Source organism: Neofelis nebulosa, chromosome 2 (genome assembly GCF_028018385.1).
Source record: "Neofelis nebulosa isolate mNeoNeb1 chromosome 2, mNeoNeb1.pri, whole genome shotgun sequence".
Lineage (NCBI taxonomy): Eukaryota > Metazoa > Chordata > Mammalia > Carnivora > Felidae > Neofelis > Neofelis nebulosa.
Genome location: NC_080783.1, coordinates 215,332,923 through 215,350,318, shown reverse-complemented (window position 1 = coordinate 215,350,318; position 17,396 = coordinate 215,332,923). Strand labels below are relative to the sequence as shown.

Below are 17,396 nucleotides of genomic sequence, written 5' to 3'. Positions count from 1 at the left end.
GCAAGTCACAAAGAGGGGGAAGGAGATTCCATCCCTTTCTGGCAGGAGCTGCAAATTCACAGTGAAAAGGAAGGGTGGAGAAATGGGGCTGTCCTTGTCATCGAAGCCAAATATTTTTATCCATTCACTTGGAATGGGAATGTGAAAGGCCACTGAAGACCTATAACTGAACGTATGTTCTTTTCCTTTGCAGACAACGAGCAGGGTGTCCGAGTTTTCCATTTAGATCAACAACTTCAAATTCTTAGCATGGAGAATTCAGAGAAGACAGAAGTGGTTCTTCTTGCTTGTGGCTCCTTTAATCCTATCACCAACATGCACCTGAGGCTATTTGAGCTGGCCAAGGACTACATGAACGGAACAGGTAGGAACAGTAGCCAAAAGCAATGATAGGGTTCAGGCCACTACCCCAAAATATGGCCCTTTGTCACGTTGGACATTTTAAGCTGAAGCAGTTTGAAAAAATGGCAGAAACAGGAAGGTCACTCTGACCTCCTCCCCACCCTTCTCGGAAGCAGCTCAAAAAACCTTCACATCAGGGGCGCCTGGGTGACTCAGTCAGTTAAGTATCCAACTCTTGGTTTCTGCTCAGGTCATGATCTCAGGGTTGTGGGATCGAGCCCTGCGTTGGGCTCTGTGCTGACAGCGTGGAGCCTGCTTGGGATTCATATTCTCTCTCTCTCTCTCTCTCTCTCTCTCTCTCTCTCTCTCTCCCCCCCTCCCTCCCCCCTCTCCCTCTCCCTCTCTCTCTTTCCCCCTCTCTCTTTCCCCCTCTCTCTTTCCCCCTCTCTCTTTCCCCCTCTCTCTTTCCCCCTCTCTCTCTGCCTCTTCCCTGCTTGTGCTCATTCTCACGCTCTCTCGAAATAAATAAATAAACTTAAAAAAAACGCCAACCAACTAACCAAACAAACCTTCCTGTGGGAGCTGCCCTCCCTATACCGGGAGGAAAGGAGCATCCTTATTACTAAAGGCAAATCAATGCCTAGAAGAATCTAAACTAACAGGCCTTGCTAAATTTCCCTGAATTTTGTGAACGTACCTCAAACTCTTTGCCCTACCATTTTTCTCTACAACTGTCCGCTCTTCACCAAACCTGACATAAAAATACCCAGGTTTAACTGTTATTTCCTTACGAAGGTACCACATAACATAAGCCTTCTATTAAATAAATTTCTATGTTTTTTCCTGTTTTTCTTTGTCAGTTTAATTTTAATTTTTATTTTTTTATTATTTTGTAATGTTTTTATTTATTTTGAGACAGAGACAACATGAGCAGGGGAGGGACAGAGAGAGAGGGAGACACAGAATCCGAAGCAAGCTCCCGGCTCGGAGCTGTCAGCATAGAGCACGACGCAGAGCTCAGGCTCACGGACTGTGAGATCATGACCTGAGCTGAAGTCGGACGCTCAACCGACTGAGCCACCCAGGCGCTCCATTGTCAGTTTAATTTTTAGACCCAGCCAGGGACCCAAGGAGGGTCAAGGAAAATGATTTTCTCCCCTACATAATATATTTGTAATGTAAAGGATCATGCTATATGCTGATAGATAGATGGACGCCTGGGTGCTTAAACTCACCAGTAATCCTAATAATTGGGGAACGAAGATAAAAAACGAGGTCTAGTTTGCCCATCACATGGACAAAAATGTTCAAACTTGATAATGTCAAGTATCAGAAGTTGAGGAGAAATGGGCTCTCGTATACACTGTAAGTGAACAATACCAATTGATTAAGGCTTTTTACGAGGCAATTTGGCAATATCAAAATTTAGATTGTGTAGGGGGTGGGGAATTAGTGATGAACGGGGACAGAGTTTCAGTTGGAGAAGGTGCAAAAGTTCTGGAGACGGATGGTCGGATGGCTGCAGAGATGTGAATGTGCCTGATGTCCCTGAGCTGTACAATGAAGGCAGTCAACGTGGCGAATTTTATGTTATGACTGTTTCACCTCGTTTATAAATGAGTGGGTGGATGGATGGATAGAAAGAAAGAAAGAAAGAAAGAAAGAAAGAAAGAAAGAAAGAGAAAAAGAAAGAAAGAAAGCCTAAATCCCTTTTCTGAAACCCCAGGGGGCGGGACTCTGTTATAAAACCAGAGTGATGATAATCCTTCCTGTGTGTAAAATCTGACTTGTTACACCTCGCTTCAAATCTGACTCTTTATCCAGGAAAATACAGGGTCATCAAAGGCGTCATCTCTCCTGTGGGCGATGCGTATAAGAAGAAAGGACTCATCTCTGCCCACCACCGAGTTATCATGGCAGAATTAGCCACCAAGAATTCAGAATGGGTGGAAGTTGACACCTGGGAAAGTCTTCAGAAGGACTGGGTAGAGACCTTGAAGGTGCTAAGGTATTCATGGTGAGGTCGGCTTTGTCAATCCTTCGGGAATGGGCTGGGCCTTTTTGCCTTGTGTCAGTGTGGCCCGTGTCTGTGAACAGAACACGTTTGCAAACTGTGACCAGGGTAGGGAGGGCGTTTTCATGGGCTGCGCTGTTCCCTCGTAAGGTTACGTCTCAGGTGTGGGGCGTGGCGGCTCCTTAGCCTTCATGTCCTTCATCGTGTTGTTAGGTGTTTGCGTGCTTGTTACTATTGCACCTCTGTGGGAGACGGCATCCACGGAGAAGCCTGCCTGGTCTATCGGGGCCCCGAATGAGAAAGGCAAAATCATAAGAAGACATTGTTGTCGTTAATCTTCTTAAGTTTAAAAGAGAGGGGCAGGTAGGGGCTCCTGGGTGGCTCAGTTGGTTAAGCATCTGACTTTATGATCTCACTGCTCATGGATTCGAGCCCCACATCAGACACTGCTGACAGCTCAGAGCCTGGAGCCTGCTTCAGACTCTGCGTCTCCCTCTCTCTCTGCCTCTCTCTCTCTCTCTCTCTCTCTTCTCTCTCAAAAATAAACATTAAAAAAATTTTTTTTAAAAGAGAGAGGCGGGTAATTTAAACAAGAGAAGCCATGGTGCCTGGTCGTGGACAGTCCTGATTTTGGGTGTTGCTTCCATGATGGCATACTGGGTTTGTCCCAGATCGCTGTGCTCGTACCTTAGAAACATTTCCCGCTAAGGATTCAGAAACTAGAGTGAGCAACAGCTAATTAATTATTACTTAATGTTATCTTTCTGAAAAACCTTTCCATCTAATGTCAGTTCTTAGAGTTCTGAGCCTTCTGGTTCTGACCACATCAGTTAGGGTTTGGACAGGAAATAGAGACCACCCTGATTGTTTTAAGCAGAAAGGGATTTAGGTGCTCGTGCAGAAGTGTCAGAGGGCTGGAGGAGGGGAAGTTGGGTTTGTTTCAAGGTCATACCTCCTTTAGCTGCAGTGGCCATTCAGAAAGCGGTTCCTTTCCCTGTCCCCACAAATGCGGCTGTTAAGCTGTCCCAGTCTCCTAAAGTTGGTGACTGGACAGTGGAATACAGGATCTGGCCACTGTGCTCACTCCGTAAGAGGTTGCTTCTCAGGCTCCACAGCCCAGAAAGATGGCCTGTGCCTCCCATCTTCCTTCCAGCTCTCTTGTGAGTGAACCCCATCGGCGGAATCTCTCTCACGTGAGAACCTCTGGGAGGTGTTTCCGGGGGAAGATAGGACACCAGGCCAGCAGAGGCTATCTGGCACAGCAGCTTATCAAGAGGAAGGGCTTTTCAGACTTGGCAGGGAGAAGTCAGCCCTCTTCACTGGCCAGAAATTCTCCCGTCAGATACCAGCCTTCTGCATCCACGACCTTACCCAGCCCCCTCCCTGACAGCCTTGCTGTCCGTTACATATTAACGCAGCTGCTCAAGAGCGAAGGGAGTTAGGGGCACAGGACACACTTGGCTCCCCAGGTGTAGCTCATGTTGGGTAACTGCACGGTTGTAAAGCACTGGGCATCCTGCTGCCGATCCAGAACAAGGCTGCCCGTGAGTCCCGCCTGTGGTCCCTTCCTTCTAGGCTTCGGGCACTTGTCGTCTCTAGGACCTTATCCTTGGTGTTGTGGCTCTCCACTACTAGGTGAAGCCACACTCTTCAGTGGTCAAGAGTGTGGGCTCTGGAAGCAGACTGCTGGGGTTCAAGCACCAGCTCCGCTACCTATAAGCTAAGTGACCTTGGGCAAATTAGAGTTCTCTCTCAATGGGGATAATAAGCAGTTCTGATATAATGCTGGCAATAAGAGAGTTGCTTTACTTTTTTTTTTTTTTAAGTTTTATTTATTTATTTATTTATTTATTAAAAAAATTTTTTTTTTCTTTACATTTATTTATTTTTGAGAGACAGAGAGAGACAGTGCAAGCAGGGGAGGGGCAGAGAGAGAGGGAGACACAGAATCCGAAGCAGGCTCCAGGCTCCGAGCTGTCAGCACAGAGCCCGACGTGGGGCTCGAACCCACGAACTGTGAGATCATGACCTGAGCTGAAGTCGGACACTTAACCAACTGAGCCACCCAGGCACCCCTAATTTTATTTATTGAAGTAATCTCTACACCCAGCGTGGGGCTCAAACTCACAACTCCAAGATCAAGAGTCGCTTTTCCGACTGAGCCAGCCAGGTGCCCCAATAGAGTTGCTTTACAAAAGCCAGAGCATTCACTCAGTCAGGTTGTTACTGAATGCCTCCTGCATCCCAGGGAGTCTGCTAAGAGCTGGAGTTACAGCTCTAAGCTTTCACTTCCCTCCATTATGGGAATAATAATGACAATAATGATATTTATGGCATGGGATGTTGGGAAGATTTCATCAAATGATCCATGCAAAGGACTTAGTGGAGTGCTTAGCACATAATAAATAACTAATGTTAACTCTTATTATTGTGACACACACATAAAGCTTAGAATAGTAATCGCTACCATCTGTTGTGTTCCCAGGATCTCCTTACTTTCTATGCCCGGTAGCCAGTCCCCGGGCACTACTGGCCAGCCTCCACGCTGACCCGGAAGTACTGGGTGCTGGTCAGCATCCATTCTGACTGATAGGCCTTGGGTGTACCTGTGGTTTACATGTTGTTAATATGACACAGCCTGGACCTTGGGCCAGAGGCTCTGAGCCATCTCCAGAGAGACAGTATTCTGGTTGGATGTTGTGAGAAGAGGATGTTCTACTGCTTTGTTGTTTTCTAGACACTATCAGGAGAAACTGGAGGCCAGTAGCTGTGATCAGCAGCAGGACTCACCTAGGCTGGAGAGGCCTGGACGGAAAAGGAAGTGGGCTGAACAAAGACAAGATTTTAGTCAAAAGGAATTGCTAGAGCCAAAAACAAAAGGTCTGTATGTTTTATCAAGACTTACCGACTGGAGTGGATAAGATTGTAGTGCTGAGCAAGCCCCCTTTGTATTTTCATTTCATATTCAGGATGCTTGGCTGCCTGGAAAATGCCCCTTGTTAGTTTTGGGACCGGAGGGAGGGAAGGAGAGGAAGGAAAAGGCACCTTGAACTTACTTCTCCTGCAGCGGTCCTTAACTTTTGCAGTTCCTAGATCTCTTTTGAGAATCTGATTCGGATCAAAACTATGAACCCTCTAGCCAGAAAAACACATAGATGCATTCATTTTGACTGAGGGAGTTATTAGCAACGCAGACCCTGAAGCTGTGTTTTCTTCTTCCCAGATGTGCCAAAAGTAAAGCTGCTGTGTGGGGCAGATTTATTGGAATCGTTTGGTGTTCCCAATCTGTGGAAAAGTGAGGATATCACCCGAATTGTAGGAGACTATGGGCTCATCTGTATTACTCGGGCTGGAAACGATGCTGAGAAATTCATCTACGAATCCGACGCACTGTGGAAACACCGGAACAACATTCACCTGGTAAATGAATGGATCACCAATGACATCTCCTCCACAAAGATCCGGCGAGCCCTCAGAAGGGGCCAGAGCATTCGCTACTTGGTGCCAGACCTTGTCCGAGAGTATATCGAAAAGCATGACCTGTACAGCCCTGAGAGTGAGGAGAGGAATGTTGGGGTCGTCCTGGCTCCTTTGCAGAAAAACACTGCAGAAGCTAACTCGTGACTCCTGCACTTTGGACTTGTCTGTTGGGAATGTGAAAGAGTCTGGGTGTTAGTGACCGGGAAGAAGAATCGTGATCCTGTTTCATAAACTAAAGCTTTTTAAAAGTTTGGTAAAAATCACCAGTAGATGAAAATATGGTTTGTCTTTTTTTTTTTTTTTTTTAAATGTAGTGCTTTTTAAAAAAAAAAAAAACAACATGTTTATTTGGAGAGAGAGCGAGCGGGAGAAGGTCAGAGAGAAAGAGGGAGAGAGAGAATCCCAAGCAGGCTCCTCACTGTCAGTGCAGAGCCCAACGTAGGGTTCGATTCTGTGAACTGTGAGATTATGACCTGAGCCAAATTAGGAATTGGATGCTCAACTGACTGAGCCACCCAGGCGCCCCCACGTCTATCTTTTTATTGGAAATTGTCAAAATGGATGTTTTCAAGATGGTCTTTTTTTTTTTTTTTTAAAGAATGTACAAATCCTTTAATCTTTAAAACAAGGGATTAGCAGCACTAAAACCAGAAGACATTCAACTATACTAACTACAAATAAGTCAGAAAGGACCTCTCTGGTCTACCACATAAGCGGAGCAAAGTGGGAAAGCAAGAGTCCATTTAAAATCTTAACTTCAGTTAGAAAGGGAATTAACATTTTATGTGTGCCCATTTCTAGGCATTCTTCACCGAGGGGGCCAAGGAAACAATTCTTAAAGTAGTGATCGTGTAAAATGCACCGCTGATCGGTCATCTTCAGCTACGCAGGATACAGGTTGTGAATACGCCTGGCAGAAACCGTGCTAACGATTCAGTCTCTCTGGCAGACGTCAGAAATTGGCCACTTCAGCTCTGCCAAGACGCACCTCCCTGGAGCTTTACCTTTGGAGGCTGGGAGAAAGGTCCAGGCCCTCAGAGAGTCAGAAAGGTGCACAGGTGTTTCTGATGCCCACCAGAGGCAGAGAAACAGTCTGGGGAAGGGAATTGCATCCTGTTTCATAAACTAAATCTTACAAGTTTGGTAAAAAATCAGTAGTAAATTAAAAGGTTGTACATTATGTGTGTTCTCTTAGCACGGCCTCTCGTGGCTCTGTCCCTCTGCCCTTTTGCCATCTCTGCAGGAACAACTTCAGAGATGTTATCATGCTACCTGGAACAGAGAGGACCGCGGAGAATGAGGGATCCTGTTTAAGGGTTTTATTAAGTGTCCGTGCTCTTAGCCTTTCTTGACAGCTTAATAGTCAAAAGATGAACGAAGGTCCTAAGAACATGAGAAATGCCTCACTGAGTCAGCTCAGCAGTCCTTCTGGCTCAGAATCTCAGAAGAACACTCTGTGATCTCACTCTAAAATTCTCTGTTGAGTTTCTCAAGAGCCCCTCTGTTCCTGCTCTGGCCCACCGTGAACCTGCCATGTGTGAATTTAAGCAGTAAAAGGGTCTACTTTCTTACACTTCTCATCCTTTTGTCTGGATTTTAACCAAAGTAGAACTCCCAAATAATAATCGAAGTCATAGTTTCTATGTTACAAATGCAAGCTTGTTATATATAGTTTGATGCATTATGATTTTGTGGAAATTTTACCAATTGGTAAAGCAAAAAAGACCAGAAATAGCTTTTATGGAGTAGTTTCATGTTGCATGAAAATTATCCTGTGATAAAAAGTTCACTTTCTGATGCAAATAGAATAATTTACCTTTTTTCAATTTATATTTTATACCTACACCAATCTAGATGAAGGATTAATAACCCTGCCAAAGAAAAATACAGCTGTGTGGTTGTACAGTCAAATCTGAATCCACAGTTCGAAAAGGGAAAATATTAAAGCTGGCAAACAAATAAAATCTTTAAAAGAAAAAAAGAGAGGGTGGGGAGAGTCCCTGGCTGGCTCAGCAGTCAGTAGAGCGTGCGACTCTTGATCTCAGGGTTGTAAGTTCGAGCCCCACGTTGGGTATAGAGATTATTTAAAATAGCATCTTTTTTTTTTAATGTTGATCTATTTATTTTGAGAAAGAATCCCAAGCAGCCTACATACACGCTGCCAGCACAGAGCCCCACGCAAGCCTTGATCTCATGAACCATGAGATCGTGACCTGAGCTGAAATCAAGAGTTGGTTGCTTAACTAACTGAGCCACTCGAGCACCCCCCAAAAATAAAACCCTAAAGAAAAAACTGGCCAACGTACCCTACCGCTACTTATTCCTTTCTTTTCTTTTTAAGTGAGAGAGGGCAAGGTGGAGGAGAGGAGCAGAGGGAGAGAAAGAGAATCCCAAGGTCCTCGCTCAGCATGGAGCCCATCGCAGGGATCAGTTCCACAATCCTGGAATCACAACCCACGCCAAAATCAAGAGCTGAACACTCAACCGACTAAGTCATCCAGCCACCCCTGACTTATTCTTACTAAAGCCAACAGGCCAACTTCACAAAGACCTTGAGGGGTGCAGAGCCTGGCACCATTAGGGTTCAGTCTCTCTCTGCTGAAGGAGTGGTGGGTTAGAATCTCAGACCACAGAGATGAAGGTCATTTCTTCCTCTCCTTGACTTTTTGGAGTTGAGAGTTGAAGCAATATTGAAAAATAACCGCCTGGAATAGATGAAGCTACCGAAATGAAACTTAGATTTCTTCTGGAAAACCACACTTAGTCCAGCTGGTATGGGTGCCAACTCCAGAAAGGTTACATTGCCAGAAACTTCTCTTTTATTTTGTAGAAACTTCTCTTGTAACGGGCCTTCCTACCTAGAAGTGCCCAGCCTGCCCAGCTGTGAGTATACTGACCTCAGGATCCACTGGATAAAAATAAAGCGTTTGGGAGCCTCCCAGGAGACTTGGTAATAGTGAAACAAGCCTGTTGTTGTGCTGTTTATGAATCGATACCTTTGTACACAGAACGACCTGCTTCGCCTTTTGTCCTAGTACCAAAAATGCTGCTAACCCCACAGCTTCATAACATAGTTTTGGGTGACCTCCAGGGGAGAATTTCCTGTTTTGATAATGGAAATTAGAACAATGCACTTCACAGGAGAATAAATACTAATAACTGTTGTGACTTCCATCGAGGAAGAAGAAAATATGCCACTGTACTTCCTATCATCCCTTTTTCCTAATTTGCTTTTGTAACATGAATTTTGAGTTTAGGAAATATGTGAAGCTGGTATTTTTGTGTTTGACGCTGGTGTTTATGAAGGGTCGTGCTCCTTTACTCCTTACGTTGTATAATTTGAATGCAGCAAATGAATAAAAGTCCCTTACTGGCTGAATATACAACATACGGAGGGATTTTTGTTTGTTTTCCTGTTTAGGGGACAAATGTGATAAGAGCCGTGGGTTCTCCTTGATGACCAAGGTAGAGACTGAGCCAGAGGGATGATTTACGGTCATCTGCTTGATCAGAGGTCATCTGCTTTCTCTTTCCGCCACCCTGAGGGTCTCTGCACAGGGTGGCAGGAAGCGTTTCCTCAGGGTCAGCGTGCATGGTAGTGGTAGGATTGCGGATTTTCTTGTTTTGTTTTGTTTTGTTTGTTTGCTTGTTTTTAAGATTGCTGTTTTTCTTACCCCAACCTCTGCTTCACTTCCGGCCGAGCCCAGAGGCCACTATATTGTGAAACGGGCTCCTTTAACATTTACTTCTGGGTGTCATAGGACGTCCCCTCCACCGCCGTGCTCCTTCCCGCTCCCACAGGCCTCATGATCTGAAACATCCTCCACGGCTTCCACACAGCTGTGAGGATGTCCAGTGTCTGCCTCTGAAATCTGTATCTAGTTTACCAGGTAAACTCGTGCCGCTTGAGCTTCATACTGCCAACACTTCCTGTGTGCTGGGTGTGTGTGAGTCCTAAAGAAACGGGGCACAGTTGGGTGCTGTGTAAATGATAAACCCAAGGCCTGATCAAAGCCTGTGCCCCTCACGTCTTTGTGTCTTATGTAGCACACTACTTTTTTTTTTTTTTTTTTTAATTTTTCAAAGTCTATTTTGAGAGAGAAAATCCCATTCAGACTCCGCACAGTTACTGCAAAACCTGACTTAGGGCTCGAACCCGTGAACTGTGAGATCATCATCTGAGCCCAAATCAAGAGTTGGGCACTCAACTGACTGAGACACCCTGAGGCACCCTGTAACATACTACTCCTCAAAGAATAAAGTTTTAGCCAAATCCTTTTTTTAAAAAATTAATGTTTATTTTTGAGCGAGAGACAGAGTGCAAGAAGGGGAGGGCAGAGAGAGAGAGACAGAATCTGAAGCAGGCTTTAGGCTCCAAGCTGTCAGCACAGAGCCCAATATGGGCTCTGAACCGTGACATCATGAGCTGAAGTTGGACACTTAACCACCGGCGCCTCCCAGGCGCCCCTTTTAGCCAGATCTTGACATTTTCACCCATCTAAGTGGAGGAGTACAAATAAATAAAACTTTAACCATAGGATAATCTGATGGTGATGTGTGCTGTGTTCTGTCTACACAAGGACTAAGTGGAACCTGCCCAATGTTAGCCAAGTGCTTGGAATAGGGGCAGTGAATACCCAGAGGGAGGAGGTGATAGTCACAGTTCACTTTCTTTTCAGAATTGTATTTAAATCCAAGTTAATTAACATATAGTGTAATAATGGTTTCAGGAGTAGAATTTAGTGATTCATCACTTGCATACGACACCCAGTGCTCATCCCAGCAAGTGCCCTCCTTAATGCCCATCGCCCTACCCACCTCCCCTCCAGCAACCCTCAGATTGTTCTCTGTGTTTAAGAGTTTCATGGTTTGCCTCCCTCTCTGTTTTTATCCTATTTTTCTTCCCTTCTCCTGTATTCATCTGTTGTGTTTCTTAAATTCCACGTAGGAGTATACGATATTTGTCTTTCTCTGACTGACTTATTTCACTTAGTATACTACCCTCCAGTTCCATCCATGTTGTTGCAAATGGACTCTTTATCGCCGAGTCATATTCCACTGTGTATATATGCCACAACTTCTCAGTTGATGGACATTTGGGCTCTTCCCATACTTTGGCTGTTGTTGATAGTGCTGCTATAAATATTGGGGTGCATGTGCCCCTTTGAATCAGCGTCTTCATATCCTTTGGATAAATTCTTAGTAGTGCAATTGTTGGGTCGTAGGGTAGCTCTATTTTTAATTTTCTGAAGAACCTCCATACTGTTTTCCAGAGTGGCTGCACCAGTTTGCATTCCCACCAGCAGTGCAAAAGTGTTCCCCTTTCTCCATATCCTCGACAACATCTGTTGTTTCAGAGTTGTTCATTTTAGTGTAGTTTGCTTTTAATCAGCAAAAGAAAAAGAAAGAAACTGCCCAGATGCCCATTCCAGCACCATAGTGCAACCCTGTAGCACTGTTGCAAGACAGAGCAGAAGCTTCTGTTTCAGAGGTGGGTTTCACACCAGTCAGTTGACTGGGGCAGGGTGGGGCCATTGGCTCTCAGAATCTCTTTCTGTAAAATAAGGCAGTGATCTCTGGGGACCTTCCAGCTCTGAAATGCGATTGACCCAGTGGAGAGCTGCCACCTGTCCCTTCTCTTGTGCGTGAGCAGGAAGCATTTCTGGGAACACTGTTAAGACGTGAAGTGCCAAGGGGAGCACACAAGTTCAGGACCATCTCTGCCACCAGGTTGCCTACAGTTAGGTGAGAAAAACAAGACTACGTTTTGAGCATCAGCAAGCATCCAGAATCCCTCCTGATGGTTTCCTCAAAAGGAGCACACTAGGGCCTTGCAGGACAGGAAACCAGGATGGAAGACGTTCCCGAGGGAGCTCCTTATACTATAAATTATTTGTTACTTATCTGAAGTCCAAGGAGTCCTATTTCTGTTCTGCTTTTTGGGCTTTTGTTTTTCCAACCTTGGGAGGAACAACCTATGAGGAGGTACAGAGAATAGGCATGACATTGGTATAACAATTATACTAAGGGCTTGCAGGAGGACCAGAGAAGCAGAGGAAGGTCAAGGAAGAAAGGAGGGATTTTTTTGTAAAAATCATTTGCCCAGGGCACTAGGCTGGCTCAGCTGGAGGAGCATGTGATTCTTGACCCTGGAGTCATGAGTTTGCGCCCCCTCTGCGTATAGAGATTACTTAAATAACTAAAACTTTAAAAAATAAATAGGGACATCTGGGCGGTTCAGTCTGTTAAGCGTCTGACTTCAGCTCAGGTGATGATCTCACGGTCTGTGAGTTTGAGCCCCACCTCGGGCTCTGTGCTGACAGTTCAGAGCTTGGAGCCTGCTTCGGATTTTGTGTCTCCCTCTCTCTCTCTGCTCCTCCCCACTTACACTCTGTCTCTCTCTTTCAAAAGTAAATAAACATTAAACAAAATTTTTTAAATAAATAAGTCAGGCTTGCGTGAGTGGCTCAGTCTGTTAAGCGTCTGACTCTTGATCTTGGCTCAGGTCATGATCACGTGGTTTGTTAGATCGAGCCCCACGTGGGGCTTTCACGCTCACAGCAGGGAGCCTGCTTGGGGTTCTCTCTCTGCTTTTCCCCCACTGGCACCCACTCTGTCTCTCTCCAAATAAATAAATAAACATAAAAAAAATAATTAACATTTTCTAAGAATAAAAAATAAAATATCACTTGTTCTGTTCAGTCTTCCCCAGGGTCTTGGGAACAACGGCTGAATGGAAAATCAGTGAGAATGAGTGAGAGCCCCAGATTTTGATGGCCTCGCTGGCATCATTCACTCTGCAGCACAGCACAGAAGAGGGGGGCCCACTGGGATTTGTTTGTCTCAGCTCGTGGAGGCAAAGCCCCAGGTACCTTCTTCAAGGTAGATTCTTGGCATCCAAAGTTTCTCTTGATTAATAGGCTTTAAAATAGGGCAGCTAAAAGCATCAGTGTCACCAAAGCTGAAAACCTGAGATTCTGGCCACACAGTTCTTACTGAAAGAGGAGCACTCCCGGGGCACCTGGGTGGCTCAGTCCATTAAGCGTCCGACTTTGGCTCAGGTCATGATCTTGCAGTTTGTGAGTCCAAGCCCCGAGCTGGGCTCTGTGCTGACAGCTCAGAGCCTGGAGCATGCTCCAGATTCTGTGTGTGTGTCTCTCTCTCTGCCCCTCCCCTGCTGACGCTCTGTTTCTCTCTTCAAGGAAAAAAAAAAAAAAAGTAGCACTCCTGAAGTAGTATTTTATTTAACGTTTGCTAAGTAGCCTCAGCAAGTTAAACACACTCAGAACTGAACTATCATTAGCTCTTCTGTCCTCAAACAGGTTTAAAGAGGCAAATAAGTTACTTAGGGAGATAAGAGTAACTTAATTTTATTTATTTTCTATGTCAGGGTATTTTCCACTGAAGCTCAGCTCCAGGTAGTCTGAACAATAAGGATACTTACACCCAGAAGTACAGACAGAGGGCAGGATCCGGGGTGCACGGGTGCAGTGACCCAGTGGTGTCATCAGGGACCCAGGGTCTTTCCATTCCTTTACTCTGTAGGGCACAGTGTCCTAAGTCTGGTGTTCCTCGAGTTGTAGAACAAGACTTCCTTGTCCACGTTCAAAACTGGAGAAAGGCAGGCTCCCCAGGGCTTTGTAAAACCAAAGAAACAGCTTTCCCAACAGACCTATCAAACTTATCAGTATATATCCTTGGCTGAATCAAATTCATTGAAACCCGCTTGTCCTTAAAACCAATCACTGTCAAAGGAGCTAGGGTTTCTGTGATTGCCTTAACCTTAAACTCAGCCAGATCTTATGCTGGGCCCGGGCCAAGCTCCCTGATGGCAGTGCTTCCCTGCCCTAGGGAGTGGAAATACGGATGGCATGAAGTGTCCACAGTGTCCACGCCACTCTTTGTTGAACCAGTACCAGACTCCATTGGGACGTGAGTAGATACAATGCAGGTGCCCATCATTGATTCCCATCCATTTGGGGTTTTTTTAAGTTTATTTATTTATTTTGAGAGAGACAGACACAGCATAAGTGGGGGAGGAACAGAGAGAGGGGAAGAGAGAGAGAGAGAGAGAGAGACAGAGAGAGACAGAGAGAGTCTCAAGTAGGCTCTGTGCTGCCAGCTCAGAGTCTGATGCGGGGCTGGAACCCATGAAGCCGAGAGATCATATCCTGACCCAAAACAGTAAGACTCTTAACCAACTGAGCACCCCCCCCCCCGCCATCTGTTTCTGTCAAGGAGGAGCAGTGTTGGTACACAGGTTGAGGACCCCATCTTGGCTATAATTTTATGATTTACTTTGACAATATCAAATGAAGGAAAGAAAGGGCTCAAATTGGCTAAATAAATTCCACCTCTCTTTCCAGAGATAACTTTTGGTCCTCATTCAGAAGAAAGATCGTAGAATTATGGAGGAGTGGGGTGCCTGGGTGGTTAAGCATTGACATCGGCTTAGGTCACGATCTCACAGTTCATGAGTTGGAGCCCCACATCAGGTTCTCTGCTGTCATTGCAGAGCCTGCTTTGGATCCTCTGTCCCCCTGTCTCTCCGATGCTCTCTCTCTCTCTTTCAAAAGTAAATAAACTTAAAAAAAAAAAAAAAAAAAAGGATTGTGGAGGAGAAAATTACTCTCTGTCCCATGGCCAAGCCTATGTCCACTTCAACTGAAGTTCAACTCTATCCATGCTAGATGGCCCTTGCTCAAGTTGGCCGAAAGCCATACCAGCCAGCACAAATGCTAAAATTATTAGTAGTTATTTCTGTGACTTTCATTTTCAGGCCAACATTTAGAACAATACAATTTTTAGGGTAGGAAGTAAGTTATGACTTCTTCGTGTCCTGTGCCCTTAGTTTTCTGGAATTTAAACAGGCTTCATGCTCCAGAAATCTGGTCAGAGTTCATAGTGCTGTGCCCTTTAAATGGCAAGATATAGCTAATCCCAGGCTTTGGAATCAGCCTGCCACATTCCACCGAGGGAATCGATGTCTTACAGTCTTATTCTGGGCAAGGCAGTGCCACTCTGGCTTCTCAGTAAAAACGACGTTTCTCTTTCGGAAAAGGTCGTAGTCATTCAGCCAACGTTTATGGAGCACTCGCCCTACAGATGCTCTAGAGGCAGATGAGATGAACATGGTCTCTGCCCTTGGCATTTGAATGAAAAGTCAATTAACAAACCAAGAAAAGATAACTGTGGGTTGTGATAATTATGAAGGAAGTAGAAGAGATGTGATGCAGAGTAAATGGATAGCAGAAGTATATCAGAAGGCTGTTCTGGAAAGATGACTCTTAGAGATTAAAAAAAAAAATTTTTTTTTTAATGCTTATTTGTTTTTGAAAGGGAGACAGAGCGCAAGTGGGGCAGAGAGAGAGGGAGACACAGAACCCGAAGCAGGCTCCAGGCTCTGAGCTGTGTCAGCCGGATGTGGAGCTCAAACCCACGAACCGTGAGATCATGACGTGAGCCGAAGTCGGATGCTTGACTGACTGAACCACCCAGGTGCCCCCAACTCGTAGGAATTTTTGAAGAGAGTCAGGTATTTTTTTGTCCAAGTTCTAAACCAAGTGAAAAATAAGATGAAAAAAGCAACAGATGAATGAAAATAGCATCTTTTTAAAAATTCAAAAAAAGATTTTTTTTTACTTTATTTATTTTGAGAGAGAGAGAGGGAGAGAGAGAATCCCAAGCTAGCAGTGGAGAGCCTGATGTAGGACTCGATCTCAAGAGTCAGACACTCAACCAACTGAGCCATCCAGGTGCCTCTCTTTAAAAAAATTTTTTTGTTGTTGTTAAGTACACTGTATGCCCAACATGGGCTTGAACTCATCACCCCAACATCAAGAGCCACATCCTCCACCAACTGAGCCGAGTGGGCACCCTGAAAATAGCATCTTAATGACTGAGAAAGTCTGGTAAAAGTTCGGGGTTGGGGGCTCCTGGGTGGCTTGGTTGGTTAAGCTTCCGACTTCGGCTCAGGTCATGACCTCACGGCTCATGGTTAAGCCCTGCGTTAGACTCTGTGCTGACAGCTCAGAGACTGGAGCCTGCTTCGGATTCTGTGTCTCCCTTCGGATTCTGTGTCTGCCCCACCTCTGCTCGTGTTCTGTCTCTCTGTCTCAAAAAGAAATAAGCATTTTAAAAAATTTTTTAAAAAGGTTTGGAGTTGAAGCTTGGTGTGAAGTTCAGAGCAGAATAGGTAACCGTGACGAATTATGTGTTGTCCAAGATGCGTGTTACAAGATCTCCCATCCCACTTGCTCTTCCTAAAATGTGACTGTGAGAAACGAGGTCCGCGTTTGTTCCCTTTGGATTTGGGTAAGCCTGTGACCCTGGTGGAAATGATGTTATGTAACTTTTGAGACTAGGTCATAAGACAGTACAGCATCTTACTGGTTCTCTTGGGATGCTCTCTCTTAGAGCCCAGCCACCCATGCTGTGGGAGAGCCAAAACAGCCCATGGACGGACCCCCACGGAAAGGAGCCTGGCTCCCAGCCACACAGATAGCCAACACTCATTTGCCAGCCGTGAGAGTGAGCCGTTTTGGAGGTGTCTTCTCCCACTCTGCCAACTGGAGTCGTTACCCCAGCTGATGCTACGTGGAGCCCGGATCAGCCATCCTCTGTGAGCTATACCCAAATTGCAGATTAATGAGGAAATTAATTATTTTTTGTTATTTTTTAAGCCATTAAGTTTGAGCGGGGGCAAAAATAACCTATACACTAACTCCCCCAGTCTAGACTTTGGACCAGTCTACCAGGGAGAAGAAAAAAAATTGAGATACCCTGTGTTTAAAGTGTTTGATAGATGAACCCTACCTTAGTAGAGAAAGAATGGTTCAGTGACTGTTGTTCCTAAGGCAAGCCACACAGTCTCGTTTTCCAGGAATTTTTCCACTTCTAGCAGTGAAAATCCCAGGTGTTGGGCATTCCTTCAGTCCTGGGGAAGCCGGGATGGGTGGTCACCCTAGTTGCCCCCAAGCAGAGAACTGTTCCGCTTCCAGGAGAATGAAGTAGGTTTGGAAAGAGGCCGGGTGTTTAGGAGAAATTCCTCTTAGTGGAGAGCATGATTAGAAAGGACTGTTGTGCTAATTGAATGACCTCGGGCAATTTCTCTTTGTCTCAGTTTTTGTCTCCGTCAAATGGACATAATAAAGTAACTACTGGAGAAGTAGGATTTTGTGACAAATGGTAATATACATAGTAAGCACTCAATAAATATTAACTATTGATATATTTGAGTGTGGGGCACCTGGGTGTCTCAGTCAGTAGAACATGGCGACTCTTGATCCTGGGGTTTTAAGTTTGAGCCCTACATTAGGGAGATTACTTAAAAATAAAATCTTAAAAAAAAAAAATACACGGGTGAGGTCATAAATGGATTTCTAAATCTTCGAGCCAGCCTATATAGATGGTGTTTGTGGCTAGTATTGTAGGTTAGCCTACATTCCCAACCCCCTTCTCTTTTGCCTTTCTCTACTGTCAAGACTGAAGAGATGTGAGATTCCTTAGACTCCCTTGCAATTAGAAGTGGCATGTGACATGGGGCGCCTGGGTGGCTCAG

The 17,396-nt window shown here is 45.1% G+C and overlaps 1 protein-coding gene across 10 annotated transcripts in view; it reads left to right on the top strand.

The window, feature by feature from the left end:
• NMNAT1 (nicotinamide nucleotide adenylyltransferase 1) overlaps positions 1-17,396 on the top strand; it is a 49,127-nt gene that overhangs the window by 18,787 nt on the left and 12,944 nt on the right. For 2 of the 10 annotated variants that reach the window (XM_058719156.1, XM_058719157.1), the window contains exons 3-6: positions 194-364; positions 2,167-2,350; positions 5,094-5,236; positions 5,580-6,113. In XM_058719156.1, the coding sequence (XP_058575139.1) occupies positions 250-364; positions 2,167-2,350; positions 5,094-5,236; positions 5,580-5,980 (843 nt within the window). In that variant the 5' untranslated portion in view covers positions 194-249 and the 3' untranslated portion in view covers positions 5,981-6,113. Of the gene's footprint in view, positions 1-193; positions 365-2,166; positions 2,360-3,931; positions 4,173-5,093; positions 5,237-5,579; positions 6,114-8,177; positions 9,223-12,538; positions 12,719-13,687; positions 13,769-16,252; positions 17,007-17,396 lie in introns of those variants that run through there. The other 8 variants (XR_009258432.1, XR_009258430.1, XR_009258431.1 and 5 more) reach the window with 8 other exon arrangements.